Source organism: Nestor notabilis, unplaced genomic scaffold, assembly GCF_000696875.1.
Source record: "Nestor notabilis isolate BGI_N333 unplaced genomic scaffold, ASM69687v1 scaffold13818, whole genome shotgun sequence".
NCBI lineage: Eukaryota > Metazoa > Chordata > Aves > Psittaciformes > Psittacidae > Nestor > Nestor notabilis.
The window spans coordinates 12,078-32,459 of record NW_009939695.1 but is presented as its reverse complement, the minus strand read 5'-3'; the positions used below and the strand labels follow the sequence as shown (position 1 = coordinate 32,459).

The 20,382-nt window shown below is 41.0% G+C and overlaps 1 protein-coding gene across 4 annotated transcripts; it reads right to left on the bottom strand.

Moving 5' to 3' along the window:
• Positions 1 to 368: 368 nt before the first annotated feature.
• Positions 369 to 17,647, bottom strand: MITF (microphthalmia-associated transcription factor). 4 transcript variants are annotated; one of them, XM_010019992.1, is made up of 9 exons: positions 17,589 to 17,621; positions 16,222 to 16,449; positions 15,027 to 15,110; positions 13,567 to 13,662; positions 8,262 to 8,379; positions 5,073 to 5,147; positions 3,998 to 4,073; positions 2,515 to 2,662; positions 369 to 1,174 (listed from the first exon to the last, which is right to left on the bottom strand). In XM_010019992.1, the coding sequence occupies exons 1-9, from the start codon at positions 17,619 to 17,621 to the stop codon at positions 773 to 775; spliced, it is 1,260 nt and encodes a 419-aa protein (XP_010018294.1). In that variant the 3' UTR covers positions 369 to 772. The 4 variants fall into 4 exon arrangements, with proteins under 4 accessions (XP_010018294.1, XP_010018295.1, XP_010018297.1 ...); XM_010019993.1 differs by having other exon boundaries at positions 5,073 to 5,129; XM_010019995.1 differs by having other exon boundaries at positions 5,073 to 5,129; positions 16,390 to 16,449.
• Between the last annotated feature and the right edge of the window lie 2,735 nt (positions 17,648 to 20,382).

The window sequence follows — 20,382 nt, the reverse complement described above, 5'->3', positions numbered from 1 at the left end:
AGTGCTCCTGCCTGGGTTGCTGTTGGCAAGTCAGCATCGTGTTACAAACCAAAACGAAAATCCAAGAGAAAAACTCGAACCATGATCGAAAGGAAAACCTGAATCAGCTCAGAGTAAAATTAAAGGGCACTCTGAGAAAGAGACTCTCATCTCCCTGCAATTTTCGGCAACGGCATTTTCTAGCACAATCAACACAATCAGGATGTCTCAACACTTTTGGTTTTTGTTTGTATTCTGAGTGGAGTAGGGTGGGGATTTCTCCCTAAACACTTGTCATGTAAAGACCAACGTTTGAGGGACACTGTATCTTTAAGGCAGCACTATTCAATTCATACAATTACAAATTGGACTTTGTTGTTGTTGTTTCTTTACATTCTTTAACTTTACATTGTTTCCAAGTAAATAGGTTGCATTTACAGTTCTATGATTCCCCCCTCCCTCCCCCAGTAGAAACAGACTCTTCATTTGTAATTCTATTGCTTTGAGTAGATTTGACCAGTTCAAAGTTCTTGTCGAATCCAGTTCACAGATACTGTACATACGCTGTACAATATTTTGGAGGCATTGGTAGTTTTAAAATAGAATATACAAGTTTCTTCACAAAAATGCTAAAAAACTCCTATATATATAATATATACACACACACTCACACACACTGGGCTACTGATGAAGCACAAGGAAGGAAAATCAAAAAAATTCTACAAAAGGTAAATTATTTCATCTACTGATCAAGAAACAAAAAGCAGTTTATGAAAGGTGTGCCAAGTATATGCTAACAAGCATGGTCGGTGTCTTCCATGCTCACGCTGCTCCGCCTGCTACTTGTCTTCGATGCTCCAGGAGAGACAGAGGACAGTAGTGGGTCAGTCACTCCGACAGGGGAGAGGGTATCGTCCATCAAGATATCTTCCAGTTTGGAACCCATTTTGGCAGGAACACCATAAGTGCCAGTTGGTTCAGTCACGTTTCCGATGTTGTCGCTGAAGGTGATGGTACCGTCAGTGAGATCGAGGGTGGTAGTGCAAGACAGGTCTGTGTGGTGTGGCATGATGTCTTGGTTGCAGTTGTCCAGCACGGGCTCTTGTTTGATGACCCTGTTGACCATATCAGGGGAGCAAAGGCCTGTAGATGGAACAAGGGACAGTCCGTGTGCCCGAGCTTGCATCTCAAGTTCCTGTGAAGAAGGATAAGGGACAAATTAAGAAAGAAATCTGAAAACAAAATGTGTCATCTTAGACTCTTGTGTACTGCGACTTAACAGTCTCCTCCTGCTGTACACAAACTGTTTCCTTCCTTTCCAGCAGTGTAAGTGCTTGCACCGTGTGCACTTCTGCCCTGCAGAAGTTCACCTGACCATCAGTCTCTTGAAGAGGTGGGTGAGCACCACCCCACAGAGGCCCTTCACACTTCCCCTCAGAACCCACACCAGAGCCAAACCCCAGAGCCCTGTAGAACAGACATGTTTCTCTTTGGGCCTCTTCCCAAACCAACGCCACAGTAAGCAAGTTTGGCATCAGGTCAGGAAAGCGACATAGTTTAGTGTGTGGTGTCCCTGCTCATGGCAGGGGGGTTGGAACTAGATGATCTTAAGGTCCTTTCCAACCCTAACTATTCTGTGATTCTATTCTATGATTCTGTGAAAAGCTGGGCGGAATGTGTGGAATAGCATAAGCACATGCTCAGTAATTTTTAAAGATCATATGTGAAAGCACAGCATGTCTATATGATGCTTGTTTTCTGCTGAGACACTGGAAGGGATATTTCTCATTCTACAAGTCTGGTAGAACTGTAAGTAAAGAGATCAGCCAAAACTGAGCAACGCTATTACTGCACTGAAAAGTTATAGGTAAATCATGAGGCCTTAGACTTCACACACAGCCTGGATTTCTTCAATCTTCACAAAAAGTTTAAATTCCACCTTCAAATATAACCATATAGGTGTACTTGACTGAAGACAGATAATAGAAGAATTAACTTAAATGCCCTTTCTCAAATGCAGCAGCAAAACAGATGCTTTGCCTCTACTTATTCATTACGTTAGGCAATCACAATCACTGCTGTGATTGTACTGTTTCTGGGTATTCCTAACACGGAGCTTGATTAAGAGCTTTTTTCCCATTTTCAACCTAAACCAACAAGCTTGTGATGGCACACTGCAAGATCAACAGAGAAGGTAGACCAAGAAAGCACTTCTTCCATCAGCTAACATGTCAAAATTAGAAGTTCCTTATCCTGTGCTCAATCAGAATCAAGACAAAAAGGGAAAATATAGACTTTAGATTATTTGGCGCCTGATCAATTAGCCATTATTCAAGGGTCCGGTTTTTATCTTATTTTGACTGAAGAAGAGGTTTTTCCCCTGGAAAAATCTTGGCAGACATCTCAGCATTGGTCACCATGAATTAGACTGGTGGCTCCTTCTAACCCACATTCCTACAAACAAGCTTCAGTTATCATTATTTGCAGTCACACACTGCAACATCAAGAGCATTTGCAGCTTATTTATCAGCAAACCTGTATTCTGAGCAGCAGATGCCTATTGGCATGTTCCAACTTCTTCTGCCTGTTCTCAAGCTCCTTCGTGCGCTGCTGTTCTCTTTGCAGCTTACGGATGTAGTCCACTGATGCTTTTAGAATAGTTCCCTTATTCCAGCGCATATCCCTTTGAAATCAGCACAAAAGGAAAAGTTAACACTGACAGGGAGGCTTTATTTTATAGACACCACCTTCACACTGGCAGCTACAATTACACCTCATATATACATTACTCCTGGATAATATTTATTCCAAGTTAACGAATACAGAGCGCATTTGAAATGCACTAGAGGGGGCCCGAGTGCAGCTATTGTGAAGCAGCCTGCAGGACCCTGCAGCTCTCCAGCCCCTGCCTTCTGCATGGTTTGGGAACAGCACTGTGCAGAGAAACTGATGACCGGGGGCTCCTTTCATTGCCTTATAGCAAGGCTGCAAGACAACAACAACAAAACCCACAATTCTTCTCAAACGTTGAACAGTTTGCTATCTGGGTGATGCCTGATTTCAGCTGGGGAATTAGAAGGACCATATATGACCTGGTGCTTCTGTGAGAGAATGACCTGAGGCAAGGCCTAAGGGTTCCCAAGCAGCAGCAAGCAATAGTCATGGTGGCACTGCATCACAGCTGGGTTACTGTAGGAAGAGTCCAACACAGCAGCATATCTGCGGTATTGTCTTGCTTGCCTTAGAGGAACCTAAAGAACCTCTCTGAAGACTAGCTATGAGTTGCTCCATAGCCTTAAATAATGGAAACTCTCCCCAAAAGTATCATGGGGCATCGATTTAGATTTCAGTGACATTTTCAAGCTCCACAGGGAGGGGAGCTATTGAATCAGCATTAGGAAAGTGTTAAGACAAGTTAGTAGCAGTATAATCACCTAAAAGAACTACTGAGAAATTACCACAAACACTGACAAGTTATCAGTGAACAGACACGCAGCTGTGATTTTTATTTTCCTGCTTTGTTCTTGGAGGGAAGGGGAACAGGATGGCTTCCCTGATGAACTGCCCTCCATTTTCAAAGAAAGAGGGACTGGTTCTATCTTGCCACGCTATGGCATCTAATAAATTAAAAGAATCATTTAGCAAGACAAGCAGTCAGCTAAGCAGTGAGACTAGACCAAGGTTTTGCATCCCGACAACTCCACCGCTGTCACTACCAGCATCAACCCCAGCCCTGCTGAAGCACAGGGTCCAGCTGGATGCTGAGCTGCTGCACAACAATACAGCGACTTCTTTGTCACAAAAATCATCAAATTAATATAAACTTAAACAGGTTCCAAAAGGGAAAAAATAAACCCCAAAGCTTCAAGAAGTATAGAGCATTTCTACAGCCACAGAATGCCAAGATCATGCAAGAAAGCTCAGGAATTTTTTTTTGGTACATTCTTTTTCTCCCCCAAGGTTTTTTTTTCCTTTTAATATCTCCCTCCCACAGTCTCCTTGGGCACATTATACTTACGGGTCATTTGACTTGGGTATCAAAGTGCCTAGTTCTTTTATGCGATCATTAATATTAAATCTTCTTCTTCGTTCAACTTTAGGAAAAACAGCACAAGTGTTACAAGTAATATTCACACTGAATTACAACATATAAAGTGTTTCATCAAAGGTTTCTTTAAGTGCCTTTGAAATATATGCCTGAACCTTAAAATCCACCGCCAAAGTAGTCTGATTTTGCTCTCCTACACATGGATACACTAAGACAGAAGTTCTGTCTATACTGTAAAAATGTGGGACCGCTGAAGTGGCAGAGTTAAACTGAGACTCTAAAAATGGCTGTGTTAGCATAGGACTCAACTGAGGAGCAAATGTTGCACAAATTCAGAGACAAAAATTTAGATGCTTGAGGATCCTGAAGCAGGAAAAGGGACAAAACATACTGTCTCTTTTTGAAAGTCATCTTCCAGATGCAACATTTTGAGGATCCAAAAGTCAAACTTAAATACCAATTTTCCTGCATGAGCTTTTCAAGCTATGGAAAAGGCTTCTGAATTGCTCAAGGCATGAACAGCTCCTTTTTTCTACCAATATAAAGTATTCAAGGACAACTTAAGGATCCTTTAAGTCATACGATGCTCATTATTTTTAAATGGTTTCTGCCAACTTGGAAATATGAATTCCCTTAAAAAAAAAAAGGAATTTATACAATTGCCACACTGAGGGTGCACACCGATGCTTGAAGTCACAAACTGACACACAGCTAACATTTTAGATGAATTAAAAAAAAAAGGGGGCAAAACTGTGCAAAGTGGACTTATTAAAAGCAACTGGATCAACTGTTGTTCCAAATAATTCCACTGATGATAACCACCTTGGCTTATTGAAAAGAAATCAAAATAGAGTTTAAAAGTCAGTACTAGATTTAAGCACGTTTCACAAGAATTTGGGATATTTGATCTATGGGCATAACATAAATAACTGGTACTATGTATCACATGCAGTGTCTCCTGCAGATTTAAACCACCAGCAGTCAAACACTTAACGCCTAAAATCATTAATAGAATTGGTGCAAAATGTGAAGAACCAAAACTTACTCAAGTTGTGATTGTCCTTCTTTTGCCTCTCCTTAGCCAATGCTCTCGCTTCTGACTCTGTAGGAAAAATACATGCTGTGCATGTGAATGAAGTAATTAGAATTAAAGTAATTCAAACACAATGTTTCAGTGTATGAAATATTTGTGCAGGAAGCCTGATTGATATTTGTCAAACCAATTACTACACCCATTCCAATGAGTGAGAAAGGCCTGTGATTGCCAAAACACAGCATCGGTGTTGAACTTCACCTGCAGAGCATCTCTTCCCACACTTCCCATACTGACTTCCATGATGAGGACGTTTCCCACAGAGGCCCTGATTCAGCAAGGTATTTGAGGAGAGCACACTGCTGAAATCCAACATACTTCTCCTATGACTACATACAGCTGGCACACTTACGTAGCACACAGAAGCTGAACCAGAGGAACAGCATGCTTATGGCATTGCTACCTGCACAGGATGTGAAGCAGTCAGGAGCCAGAGGCTCTACTCACCAGAATTAAGGTTACGTCCTTTAGTGGCGCATGCACGCACATCACCACAAGACTCAAGGTGTAACTTAAGAGACCTATTAAAAATACAGTATTTTCCAGCTACACTAACTGCTCTCATTAGATGAAAAACAGATGAAAAATTCAACACCTTCATTAGCTTCAACACTAGAAAATAATGGCCCTTGCTTCAGGCAAAGCAAAACTTAAAATGATGACAACCATGCTGTACATCACTTATCTCCTCAATTCAGAACTGCTCTTAACATTCCTCCACACATTTGTTATCAGACTTCATCATGCAATAGTTCAGGCAAAAGCAAAACTAAATGTGTTATCTATAGTTCTCATTTGATCTTACATTTCTCAAGCAATTTTAAGTATTTTCATGTTTGCTCTACCCCTTTTAATTTTTGATAAAGGTAAGGTTTTCATGGTCCTTGCCATGTTGCATTGAAATCTCAAAACCAGAAAGCATTACCTGGTTTCACGGTAAGTCAGTGAGGAGGAATGACCATATAATCTATTATCACATGTTCCACGATGGAAACAAACCCCCGCAGTGACTCCAATAAGTTTCTTTCCTGCATTATTTTATTTATAACGAATATGGATTATGGCCCACCCAGTTAAAGATAACAGGTGATACGGGTTTCCCTTGGAGTACTGAAAGCTTACTACTTCACTGCCTAGAATAAAGAGCTACCCCAGTATTATACACAGCATTATACACAGCATAACAAGTACCATATCCTTTCCTAGGCTCCCAAAGGATTCCCAAAAAGTTCAAAAGATGTCTTAATGAAATTTGGGCTTAATCTGACATTGCCTTATGAAACAGGTATGAGGTTTGTAAGGTGAAAACTGATATAAACAGCACTGCTGGGTGAGCAGGATTCCCATTAAATGCTTCAGTGACTACAGCTGAGAATTCAACAACCATCATCAACATCAGATGCTGGGATAAAAGATTTGCTTTTGGGGGGATGTCTTCATCATTTTGATATTTATACAGCAGGATGAAGACAAGTGTCTGGCAAATGCTAGGTTTAAGTATTCCACGCTCTCTCCAGCCTAGCTCCAAGAGTAAAATGTGGAAACAGAGAACCAAAAGGCTCCTGCCCGCAATAACATGCTGATTTTAAAATCACCGGCTGTCAGAAACCACAATCAAATAGTGCTTTCTGCACAAAGGCTTGCCCAGATCAATGTCAAAGTGACTGCTGTTAAATGTGAGTTTAATTCTTAAACCTCTTGTAAAATAAATGCAATCTGCTAGCATATATTTTGAACAGAAAAAGCACTTGCCTAAATCATGTCTGTGTACAGGTGAATGTAGCATATAGACATTTAACTTAGTTCAGGTCTCTTCTGATGCACTAGGGACTTCCATCATACTGCTGCACTCACTGATTTCCTCTCTCTGGTTTCTTTGCCTGAAGTCTTACGCAACCATCTGCAGTGAATCCAGCAGCCTGGGCATCCAACAAGTTGGATTTGCAGTCTACAGCCACCTTTAACTTTCTATAACTGGGGCAATGAAACTATCTGTAATGCAGAACTTGGAATAGTTCTCATCCCCTCCCACCCTCCTCTTTACATAGTACAAGCTTTTCTTTTTCTAGCAGCCACAAATCATTGTGCAGTTTGTGTTCTTCATTTGGTGCCTAACTCAAATTTTGTGCCACCATAAAAACGCAAAAATATCCGCCAGCTCAGAGATTTGGCATTTCCTCTCAAGAAGCTGACTCTCGGGCTATTAAAATTGCTCTACTTAAACTAATTCCTGCCCAGAACCTGCTCTGCAACCGAGTCAGCCTGTGAGTTTTCACAACAGAAACACAGAAAGACAGGAGACAAGAAAGCAGCTCTGCCTCTACCATACTGCATATGGCATGATTCCTTTTTGGGCTTAAAACCAGCCATTTCTGGGGATTACGATGACCTTGTCATTAGTTATATCCTTTAAAGTGAAGGAGAACATCAAAAACAAAACACACTTGAGAATATGAAACTTTCTATTTCTTCCTTTCAACCATTTAGCTTCTGTACACATGTGCTTAGAGAAAGAAGATTTTAATGTCCCCTTCCCTCCACCTGCCTCTCAGGGATTATTCACAGCACTGCTGGAAAAACCAACATGGCAAGAAATCTACTTTATTTTCATCTTAATTTAAAAGATACATATTCTCTCTCGAGTGTCTAATTTTACATTTTATAGGATCTAGGTGTCCAGATTTCATATTACAACAGGTTATTTGTTCATCAGTGCCCTGCCCTACTAGAGTGAGGCCTCAACACGTAGCATTCCTCAATGAGAATCCCACAGAAACTCCAGATACGAAGTTTTTGAAGTTTGGTGTTGCCAGAGCAAACAATGAGCCCAAACTAGAAAATAGCTCTGCAAGAGATGCACAGAAGCTTCCTGTGACACAGTGCTTCCAATGTGCAGATCTGACTATAACAACTAGGGACTTCATCTTATCATGTCACAGTGAACATGCCCACATCATGTCACATGCCCACACATGAACACAACTGCACAGCAGGATAATACATCTGCTAAAAAATGGTCTGCAAAGCAAAAGGTAACTGCTCATCCATATAGTCTTACTCATAACAGAAATTATGTCCAATATCACCTTAATTCAAAACAATTAGCGTATTACTCCAAGGTGGTATTTTAGACATATTTACCTGTAAGCTCCCTTTTTATATTAGGAAGATTAGCTGGACAGGAGTTGCTGATGTTTAGTCCTGGAGGAGGCATGCTTTGGTTGCCATAAAGGTCAATCAAATTGCCAGACACAGGCAACTGGAAAAGATAAACAAGGAAAAATATCATTTTGTTTATCCTTATGAAAGGCTTTGTAAAGAAGAACAGTTAGGATCTGCTAAGAAATCTGTGCTCTTCTCCGTGCTCTTCTATGCAAACAGAGCGTGCAGTAAGGTCAGCAAAAGATATGCACAGGCATGAGGAACAAAACACCTACATTGGGAAAATTCTGTTCTCTCTCCTCACGAATATACAGAGGATATGCAGAGGAGGTAACATGCTGACAATATTGCTGTATTGTTGCTCCTTATTCTCCTGTGAAGTTATTCTATCTGTACCCCCATCGCTTCTCTAACGCAAAACATCTGAAAGAGCCAAGAGAACTCTCCTGGAGGAAGCCCCCCCTCCTTCCACGAATACATGAGTGAAAGTACTTTGCAAGTTGTCACATGCTTGAGGAAGAACACTGTATTTTCATGTGTTTGAAAGCTACCTACACAGACAATATTTAAGCTTACTTTAACTTGTTTTTCACCTTACGTAACAAGAATGTGCACCAGTAGGAGGAAGTTATTTTTATGTTAAGTTTTCTCAATTACTTGTTCATTCTGCTATTCTTATTTAGGTATGTTTAAGCAAGGAGATTTATAGAGAAATAGGTTAGTATTCCAACAAGACTTACCAAAGCTATCTCTTTAAATTGAAACGTATCTAAAGATGTTTACATTTGTCCTGAGTGGATTATTTTACCCATCTCTTATTTGTTTTCAAACCAGGTTTTGAAGAGACAGGTATAAAACACTTCGATATCTTATCTGAGTGGCAATACTTCTTATCATCGTTGCTGCAAAGAAAACCCATCCCTCCAAGACACTGATCCTGCAGAGATTAGAGTAAGCATTAAACTTTACACCCATGTAAATAATGCTGTTGAATACAATGAAGTGAGTCACAGCCTGGGCTGGTCCTTGTCAGACTGAGACCTAAGAAAATTTCTCTGCCATCTGGAGCTACTAAAGAAGCAAAGTTGATATGCAGCCAGCTAGAAGCCATACTAATACTTGTTTTGAACAGAGAGTGGCCAACAACTAAAACAAAGTCCCCTAACTCAAGCTTTCAGTGACAGAGGAAAAATGTAACTGAAACTCAATTCTGAATTTTCACCAAGATTCAGCCTTACAAATTCTTGCCCTTTCTTAAGCTCTCAATATTAAAAATAAAAGGAGAAAAAAAGGGACATCTATGATAAAGCTAAGGTCACAGTTGTTTGTCACAGACTATGGTCACAGTTGTGACCTACCCTCATTAATGTCAGGGTGACCTCTGCTCTACAAGTTGTCCCTTGTATCTTTTGGTCCCTTGAACACATCCATGACACAGGCACAGCAATAGCGTCATACACCCTTCTGACTTGGATGTGCTTTTTCTATTCATGCTCCTAAGCATGGGGAGAGCACAAAGACCTTGTTTGTAGCTCAGGGACTTGAAGTTCAAAACCAGACATGTGAAATCTAATTAGGAATTTCAGGGAAAAGAAAGATGGAGAACAGTTAAGGTCACCAAGCTGTTTTCCCTACTGCAAGATGAATCCTGCTTGTTTGAAGTTCATGGTTTTTATTTCTTTTTCCAAAGAAACACAGATTTCCATGTAAACAAACAGCCACCACAAAAGGGGACAGTAACACAGATAGCTGCTGAATGGGCACACTGTAGTACTGCAGAATTTGCAAGCACCAGAGGAACCCACCCAAGAGCTGCGCATCAACCTGAGCACAAGCACTGCCAATGCAGCATCAGCTAAATAAAGGAAGATAAAGGGAGAAATCTGCACTGCTGCTAAGTGTTGCAGGTCTGCATGTGCACATGAATGTTTATCAAGGAAGCCTACGTTGGATGTAGATGCCAACAGTCTCAATTTAAATCAGTGATCCATAAGTAAAGAGACTGATCGGCTTCTTTCCTTCACTACTTCTCCCAGCAAGCTGAACTCCACAGGTCAAAGCTTCAGTTGTAACTTTCTACTACAAGTGTGACTATAGTTATGGTCCACACTCAGTAGGAACCTTTGAGAGGCGCCTCTTGTGCACGACAGCTGCAAATCACATCTTTGGGACTAACTTTATACAATTCCTTTCAAATTAGAAACATAAAGTGCATGCAACACGTTAGCTTACCTCACAGGGCTAAAACACCTGCAGTTAAAGATTTGAGGTACGTCCTCTGTTCATAATCATATTCCAGGTCCCAGAGGGATAAAATTGGTTAACTTGTAAAGTAAGACCAATCACTATTAGTGTAGAGTTTAGAGAACTGGAAAAGGGAGAGGATCCCTGTGCTGTGGGCATTGGTTTGACATCGACAAATCATCAGTGCTGTGAGCACACTAAAGCAGCCACTAAGCTGAAATGGGGCAAAAAATCCCCCAAAAGAAACAAAAGGATCTTATAACATGCATAATGCAGCAACACCTAGAATTTATTTCAAATGCTTCCTACTGGACGAAACTGGATAAACTTAAACATTGTTTGCCAACATTTCAGATCTAATCTAATCTGCCTTCCTATCACTTTGCAGCTGCCTTTTTTCTTTATTAATAGCTGCTTTCACATACAGAAATTTCAAATACGGTAATTATTACTGCAGATTCATCACAGTGTACATTCAGGGGAGTCTGAGGCTTTTCTTTCTCTTCCACTACTCCAACAAAACAAGCACCAACATTCAGGTCATTTGGGCTCTGCATAAAATCAATGAGATCTCAGCTGTGTGATTATCAATGCTGTTTCTAAGGTATCAGTGCACACTGGAATGGGTTCTGTTCCCCAGCTCGTGCAGCCTACAATGTATTGTGCTGTTCCCTTATTTATAAGCACATGCTCTGCAACAGTCCCTGAAATAAAACTCCTCTCTGGAGTTAAGCTTCCACAGGGAAGTCACATTAAGAAGCAGAGCCGCACGAACGCACACAGCTTTCCATGGCAGATTCTTGCTAGGATTGGTAAGTTGGATGAATCAGTTGTCACCTCAGCTCGGTGTACAACGGTACTTTACACAGTACCTAGCTGTTCAATCACTGGGTCCTATCTATGCAGAAAACCCTCCCAACAAACTAGTGACCATTCAGCGATACCCTTCACCACAGAAGCAAAGCCAGTTAACTTGTGACCCAACAGCAAAGTTTACAAACACTTCTGCAAGCAGTTGAGTGCAATGAGCCCTTTTCTATTAAGAGGTTCTTGGGAACTTCCCTTAGCTCACTCTACACAGAAATCCCTGATTTTGCTCATCAATTAAGTACTGTTAACAAATGTAACAAACTAGTCCTTTTGTTCTCTGTTGGTTATGGAACAACAGCAGCCTTTGTCGCACTCTCAGCACAGCTATTTATAGGCTGCATCTCTTTAAAGACCATTTCCTCTCTTGAGTCTTCCATCTCTACTTAGCTCAGCCTACAGACATTAATTCCTTATTAATAAAATATTGCATGTTTTAAGAATTAAGTCCTGTTCCAAAAGAAAAGTGTCTGTTACATCAGGCTCATTTGTTTACCAAACCAATTGTGGGGAAACATGGTTCAATTTCCATCTCTTCAGGTTAATTCTGAGACTGAAATACGCTTTTTGCCTCTAGCAATTTAAATGCACTAGCTTAAAGTCCTAATTGTACTGTTTAATACCCTTATTTTACAGACTTCACCACATAGAGTGGGCAGTACCTAAAATTTCACAGCAAATGTGGATTGCGGCGCCTTCACAAGGCTTCTTGTCCTGCATCAAACAGGAGGGATGTAGACTACCCTAAATATTGAGTACATGGACTCCTTGCACCAAAAGAGTGCAGAGCACCACTATGTCTGAGAGCAAAGAGCCTCTGCAGGGGTCCCTGTGGAATGAGAAAGGAAGAGAAGTATAAAGAAATCCAAGACCCCTCTAATTTAATAGGTCCCAATCCAATGGAACTTCAGAGAAACGGCTCCAGAAGAACCTGATTCCTCAATAAAATAAGAATTTTTACTAAAGACTATTTTAGATTTTCCTCTCAAATTCCAGGACAGCTGCACTTTTCAAGTCATCCTGGATTAAGGATTACGTTAAAAAATGCATTCTTTCAGTAGGACTCTGCAGTGATTCCTCCGTCTACTCAAAGGGTACCACTCAGAAAGGGATGCTGGTGGGCCGTTTCCTGCTGCATGTACCACATCTCAGAGGGCTGTGGGAATCTGTGGGAGCGTAGGACTAGGTTAACATGACATCAAATGACTACTGTCAGCAAACGTGAACCTATGCTACAAAATGGATGCTGTGTGGTAAAAAGCTGTAACTTTTGGCACTAGATAAAAAAGAAACAGACGCCAGCACTGGCAGACATCTACCCAGCCAGATCTAACAGCACTTAAGCCCAAGGCAAAAAATCCACTGGAGCCACCCTCCACAAAAGATCAAAACAAGACTATGCCAGAAGTATTAGACTAATGCTCACAGCAACGTGAACCAGCAAACAGAAACAGCAACTTGGTGGTAACCTGTGCCTTCCCTCACCAATTTTCACATCTCTGTGTTCTTGTCTTCTGTCACAGGCTTCCTATGTCCCCTTTCCCCATTCAGTTTTTTAAGCTTCTTTATTCCTTCCCTCTTTGTTTGCTTTGAAGGTTGCTTTTTAAGTTTTTCTTTTGTTTATTAAGTTTTGTAACATCACTGCTGTCATCTAGCTAGGGACTTCTCTGCATTTGAAATCAGGTTAAGCTAAAACTCTGTTGTTAAACTAGAGCATCTCTGGACAGGGATACTAACACATCCTTAAGCATGGCATACAGTTTCTTACTTGAACACGTCAAGATACAGGAATCTGGGGTGCTGAAGGTTCCCTCTAGGCTTTCTGAGTCCAAGTCCATGGTGATCTTTAATACTGATGGGTATGAGCTCACTCCTGGCAGCCCAGTTCACTCCTCTCTTACAATCCTCTCATATACTAACTCGACTTTGAAAGAAGAAAAGCAGAATTGTCCTTTGTATTACCTCAACCTGACTCCAGCTTGCATTTTTACATTCCTATTTTTCATAGCAACTGTATACCTTAAGCTCTTCAAAGAAAAACTAATTACGCTCTATGGGACAACACAGTAACTACTTAATTGCTTGGAAAAACCAGCCATGCTACAGTTTAGCATTCTCTCAAGGGAAGACAATTAGACTTAGCAGGGAAAGCAGAAGGGAAGGACCATTGTACCGTATTTGCCATTTGCAGGGCTGGGTCCACCAAGCCAAGGATTTCTTCATTGTAACTTGACTCCAGGCTAATTATGTCATCGATCACATCATCCATCTGCAGCAGGAAAGGTGGACAAAGAAAGACAAAACAGTTATCAAAACACTAGGATACAGAGTCCTGACAAAGCACTTCAGCCTCACACCATCTCTCTGCAGCAAAGGCCCAAGCAGAGGTGCCTGTACAGCTCTGCCATGCTCCAATCCCCCAGCTATGACTCCTGCTATTCAGCCAGGACAGTCAGGTCATGACAAAGCTAAGGCTTCATGGTCTAACCCATTCCTGGCAGCAATTACACTGCACTGCCTGCCCCGACACACCATTCCTCCCATAACAGCAGAGGAGATAGGTCCCCATAGAACAAGCTATGCTAATGATGTGAATCCCTCTCCCCTGTGCAGCTCTGCCTACCCTCCACCTCTTTCCTCTTGTTGTGGAGTCAAAACCTGCGTACAGACCCTGACCCCAAGCCTCTGACACCTGCAGGGGAAGGAGAGGGAACAAACGCTTGCTGCATGACCGGCTACCCTCCTCAACAACAGAATCCACTGGATTCATGTCCCTCATACACCCTGCCACAAAGCACCACCCAAGAGCAGCTCGGAGGTGATTGTAGGTGGTACAAGGCATCTTCTTTCTAGGGCTGGGCTGGAAGGTGCCTCTGTAAGCTCCTTCACCATCAGGAGAAATAGAGCCCTCCGAAACACCCATGCGGGTGCCCGAACTGTCCTGCAGGACTGACTATATCCTTTTTGCTAATTAGAAAAAAGGAGCTTAAATGACAATCATCTACAAAACTCAATGCATAATGTTGATGGTAGAAATAGTGGTGTATATATATATCAGCTCCAGAGAGCGTGATCAGAATGAATTACACCGTCTGAAGTGAGGGCAAAAAAGGAACTAATAGTTAACTAATAGTTACACAGCCCATACCTGAAGCTCACACCAGAAATAAAACCCCCTCAGTTTAAAAAAATAAATTAAAAAAATACAAAAATAAAAATAAAAATAAAAGGATGACTGCTGAGGATGAATTAACATGGATGGATTAAAGTCTTCTCGTATTTTTTTAAATGCAAGTGTGATGTGCACAGAAACATGATCTTAAGAAACTATGAGGACAAGGAGACATACATGCAACCTTGGGAAAACTGTATTGGGAAAGGTTTCCTTAAGTGAGACCTTAATGCATGATCGATACGTTCTTCTGCTCTAGTGTTACAGTGCCATGAAAGCCCTCTTGGCCCTCTTCAGATGTCTCAATGCGCTTTTGACATCAGTGCTAATAAACAACATTGTTGTTTTGTTCCTTAAACACATCTGATATTCAGCTTCTTAGAGGCACTACAGGGCAAGTTTACTCTTCAACATAACTTCTGACAAACATGCTGTGCTCCAACTCCTGTGTCATCCAGTACCTGCATGCATGATGCTCGTGAGTGTGTATTCAGAGCCGGGCACTCACTCTCAACCCTGCTTTGCTCTTCAAATTTATAAAATCCCTGCAGAAATAAAAAGAAAAAGAAAAAAAAAAAGAAGAAAAAAAAAAAGAAAAAGCAAAGCATGGATCTGAGTTCATGGCACAGTCTCGGTTCCAAAAAGAGCATGATTGAAACAGGTCATGCACACATGTGCCTGATGACACAGCAAAGTGAAGCTGTAAATATCTTGAGGGGAGAAAAAAACACTTGGGTACCACTGCGACAATAGGATGCAACTGATTTTCATTTCTTTCAATGCTGTGGAGCACAAATAATTTCTCTTGCACGTGCAAAATATGTTCTGTAATACCTGTTTCTCAAAGCTGCAGAACATTTTACTCATGGAGTGCATGTATACTAAAGATCTGGCACACAAGCTTGAGGGGGAAGGATGAGAGGACACAAGGGGCTCAACAATTCTCTCTTATCTGTCACGTTACAAAGCTACTGACATGATTTTTAGATTTAACATCCTTCAAACCATCTTCCTTCGGCACCTGAGCACAGAAAGTTTTTGCCAGCAAAGATTAATACGAGGTTACAGGGGACTTCTAGGCATACTCTAGTGAAGTCTTCTGTCTGCAGCACTGAACTCATCATGAAACAGAAATTAGTAACATTTTAGAGTATATTAAATGCTGGGATAATCTGGCCTTCCAGCTAAGCAAGACACTTGCTCAAATTTTTTTGTAAAAATACCTAAAATATCTCAACAAGCTTTGTGTTTTCCAGTTATTTTTGCTATGCTCTTTGCTCTTTCTACACAAACGAGCCATAAATAAATTATTCCAGAAAGCTGTAGCTTATAAAATGGTTTTGTATTCTCCAAAGGTCAATTATTCACTGTGTGCATTAAGCAAGGGGGGTGAAAGAAAAGTAGTTTTCATAAGCATAAACTCACTAAAATAGTTCAAAACAGAGGAAGTTAAAGGGACACAGTTTTTTTTTGCCAAGATGTTCTATGCAAAGGTCTATTAGGAAGACACAGAGGGAGTAGCTGCATTTTCAAATCAAACAGTTCAGAAAAGAATAAACACAGCATCTCAAGAATGAGCAAATATGGCTTGAAACAGAAAGAAAGCAGACTGCAGTTTCATTTTACTGAAGAGTATACACAGGGAGAGCAAATTACCTCTTTCTCACAGTTGGAGTTAAGGGTAAGCATAGCCATTGGGCTGTTGGGCGCGCTGCTTCCGGTTCCAGGCGGCATGACATGATCTCCGGGCTGGTTTGGACATGGCAAGCTCAGGGCTTGGTTGGCATGTTTGTTTGCTAGTGTGGTAGAGAGGTACTGCTTTACCTGCTGCCGCTGGGCTTGCTGAATGTGGTACTTGGTTGGATTCTCAAGGTGAGTCTGCACCTGTATGACACAATTTAAGAAGTGCTTTATTGCCGTACATCATCTTTAGACGTGCTAGCGATTTGAGCTATACATTTGTGACATACAGACCAACTAAGCATTTGACTTAACGTACAAACCTCTGCAGCTCCAAGAAAGTCAATAGCAATTCACTAATCCACGTTCAGTGGCAAGAAATCAGTTTACGACCTAGTGTTTCAATAACTGACTTATTAAGGGTAAACCAAGAAGTCCACTTCTTTTTCTACAACATGAGATTTCTCAACTTAAGACCAACGCTCAGGTTCTCCAGTTTGTACAGATACCCCCAAACCGGCATTTCTGTGTTCAGACCTTCAGCTACGCGACATTCAGTTTTCACTAAAATATGAAGAAAGAAGAGGTACTTCAGGACTCATTTTACTTGTTAGTAGCTACATTAAAACCAAGTATTATGGATTGCTATCCTTTATCGGATATCAAGTAACAGAGAGATCAAAATGTTCATTGTTTTTTTTAGGGTTTGGTTGTTTGGTTTTTTTAAAGTAACATATAGGTTAAGAACTAAAAATAAGAGGAACAAACTATCATTTTGCCTACAACTTATTTATATCTCAGATATACAGCCTAAATCATATACAAATAAGACAGCCTGTTTATAAACACATTATGCAAATAAGATGCAAGAAGAGAAAGAAGTGTTTCAGTTCAGATCAATCACTGTCCTCAACAACAGCTATTTTTGTATTTAAGATAAGCTTTTCAGTACACAGATTTTTTTTTTTTGTATACAAAATGGGAAAAACCTCTTACCCAACTATTTTTGCACACCATAAATAAGCAGAATAAAGGCAATATTTTTCCATACAAAATTTTCGCCATATCCTGCAAACACTTTGTTACCTTTCTTCAATCATTTTCGTTTTTATCAGAAGGTAGAAAACAAATCAAATTATAATAACACTCTCAGAAGTTTTTTTGCTTTAAAACACTTCTGTTAGAGTGACTTTTGCTGTTACAAAGGACCATGTATGTCCCCCACTTCTTGTTGTGGAAGAAATTAAATAAAGCACACTAGATACCAGAGGAAAAGGGCTTTCTGCATATTGCAAAGCTTTCTTAGCAACAAGTTTTAAAATAAGTCTGCAATAACAACTCACCTGATAATGATTATACTCAAGCATTTCCAGCATACTACTAAGAGGCTGCAAGAGAAGCGACTGCAATATCCTTTGTTCTATGCTACTCCAGTTTGAGGGATTCACATATGGAATGAGGCACCATAAACAAGATACCCCAAAACAGCAGAAGAAACTTGAACGCCACCACTCAGACTTATAGTAACTTAGGCTAATTAGCCACGCATGTAGAGAAACAAACAGTTCACACAAGTGCTCTTCTTGGAAGCTATGCAAGTTTAACCCTAAGTATTGGTATTATCTTTTTCCCCCTGGCTTTGATGTCATGCTTTTTCACAAACATAAAAGGATCTTTTAAGTGATGAGCTATCAAAGTCAGATTGACAGTTTGCTCAAGGCTAATTTGCTATTCATCTTTCGTTCCAGTCATACTAACAGACAATGGTATTTTTCTTCAGCAGTAAGGTTAAGATTTTTTTAAGTACAAAGTAATAAATAATTGAACAAAAGCCCCATGAGTGTAATGCATATGCCCTGGAAGTGGGGTGCACTGGGTAAACCCATGGGGCTACACAGTCCTGTCATCAGCTTGCTGCTATCCCCACCAGTCTACAGGGGACCTGCAGCTGAACACAAGAGGATATGAAGAAGCTCTACCATGTCCTCAGCCTCCTTGGTGCTTCAGAGCCCATGTCTCAGTGTATAGCTATGTCCTGGGTTCAGCTACAGCAGTCATTTTGTCTCCTTCTTAGTAGCTGGTGCAGTGCTGTGTTTTTGACTTTCAGCCTGGGAACAACGCTGATAACACTGATGTTTTTAGTTGTTGCTCAGTAATGTTTACTCTGACCAAGGACTTTCTCAGTCTCATGCTTTGCCAGAGAGGAGGGGAAGCCAGGAGGAAGCAGAGGCAGGACACCTGACCCAAACTGGCCAAAGGGGTATTCCATACCACAGCACGTCATGCCCAGTATATAAACCGGGGGGAGTTACCCGGAAGGGCAGATCGCTGCTCGGGTCGGGCTGGGTATCGGTCGGCGGGTGGTGAGCGGTTGTGTCCTTTTCCCTTGTTATTCCTCTTGTCATTATTATTGGTAGCAGTAGTGGTTTGTATTATACCTTAGTTACTGGAGAGCTGTTATCTCAACTCGTGGGAGTTACATTCCTTCGATTCTCCTCCCCATCCCTCCGGGAGCGGGGGGAGGAAGGAAAAGGGGGGGAGTGAGCGAGCGGCTGCGTGGTTCCAAGTTGCCGGCTGGGCTTAAACCACGACAAGCTAGAAGTTTTCCAGTTCAGGAATGGTTGATGATGGGCTAAAACACGTCCCAGATGCACTTATTTACACTTGTGCACAGTCATGGTACTGTGCACAGCCCCTACACCTTCCAGAACTTACTTTTTCTGTCTATTCAGCTCCTCAACAAAAGCCTGTTCTCAAGCACAGGCATCAAATGCTACTCAACCTGCATTATTTTTAAAGTCTCTGCTGCACAGGAAGCACACTTGAGATAGCATTTCTAGAGAGCTTAATCTGATTTGTTGCACTAAATTGCAAGACAACACAACACAAGAAGTCTGCTGTGATAAGTACAGCACTTGCTTTGTCAGTCCCAAACTGCATTGTCAATTTTCCTATCACCAGTGGCAAGAGTTATGCTACCCAGGTAAGTCTATTTTTCTCTTACATTTTTATCTTCTGAGCAGATGAAGTTATCAGTAATCATGTTATTTTTGTAACACTTATCTTGGAATATGATATTTTAAAAGCAAGCCCTATTTATCTGACAGAATTTGCACATTCCCTTTCTTCCACAGGCATCAGATACCAATCAGATACCATGACTGTTCTCCAGGCTCCGTGGGATGGAGCAAAGCCTCTCTTCTCTGCACTCATCTCCTACCCACCCTCCATTCTCCCAGGAGAGAGAACAGCAAAATTCCAAGATCCACATCTCAGTTCTGCATCATCCAATATTATAGTATTCAAAATACCTACTAATACACTGAATTGACTCCACTACATGTCAAGTTTTGGAACATGCACTGCCTAACTGACAAAGGGCTTTTGTTGGAAAAACACATGCTTATTTCACAAGAACTTATGTTCCCCAAGATTTTGTTGTATTATCCTACATTAGATTAGTTCGTGTTATTTTGCTGCTCCACAATTTCTCTCTCTCTCAAATGGGCTATGCTCCCCATCTCTCTTTGGCCTAGAGCATCCTTTTCTGCAGTCGCTACCTCAAAGAGAACCGAAACGTGTCTACTTAGGCAAGTGTCCCAAGATGTACCAGTCATGGTCAGCCTGTAGATAAGCCATAACGCAGTCTTACTTTCTGACAAAATGGGTCACAAGCAAAGAATTGCAAAACAATCCCCACAATGAAATATCATTACTCCAAATTTGCAACTGTGAATACAAGCTTTAACTTAAATAAGATCTAATTTTGGTCCTCAACCCTTTCTTAACTTTGGGGTGAAGAATAGTTCTTGTTGTTCTTCCAAGTTCACAAGACACAAAGTACAAGATGACTGTTGGTTTGGATACATGCCCAAAGAAATGCATACAAATGGGAACATGCAAGAAACATGGAACAGCTTGAAACTGAATCCTCTGGATCTCCAAGCCATCTCTCTCCAGGAATCTCAACCTAAGCTTCACTGTAACATTACTGAAGTGAGAAGAATGTTGGGTTTGGGCATTTGGGTACTGGTAAGTAAGAAGCAACGGAAGTATCATCTGCAGAACTTCGGAAATTGCTTAAGACAAGATGGCAAAACTAGCTGTATTTACCACACCGTAGTAAAAGAAGAATTT

What these genes read in the sequence shown, in the direction of transcription:
- MITF (XM_010019992.1), bottom strand. Translation starts at nt 17,621, where the DNA reads ATGCTGGAAATGCTTGAGTATAATCATTATCAG. An exon ending in CCCTGCAAATGGCAAATACG is followed by an intron (nt 8,380 to 13,566) that starts GTACAATGGTCC and finishes TATCTTTTCCAG; the next exon opens with TTGCCTGTGTCTGGCAATTT. An exon ending in TATAAAAAGGGAGCTTACAG is followed by an intron (nt 5,148 to 8,261) that starts GTAAATATGTCT and finishes TCACATGCACAG; the next exon opens with CATGTATTTTTCCTACAGAG.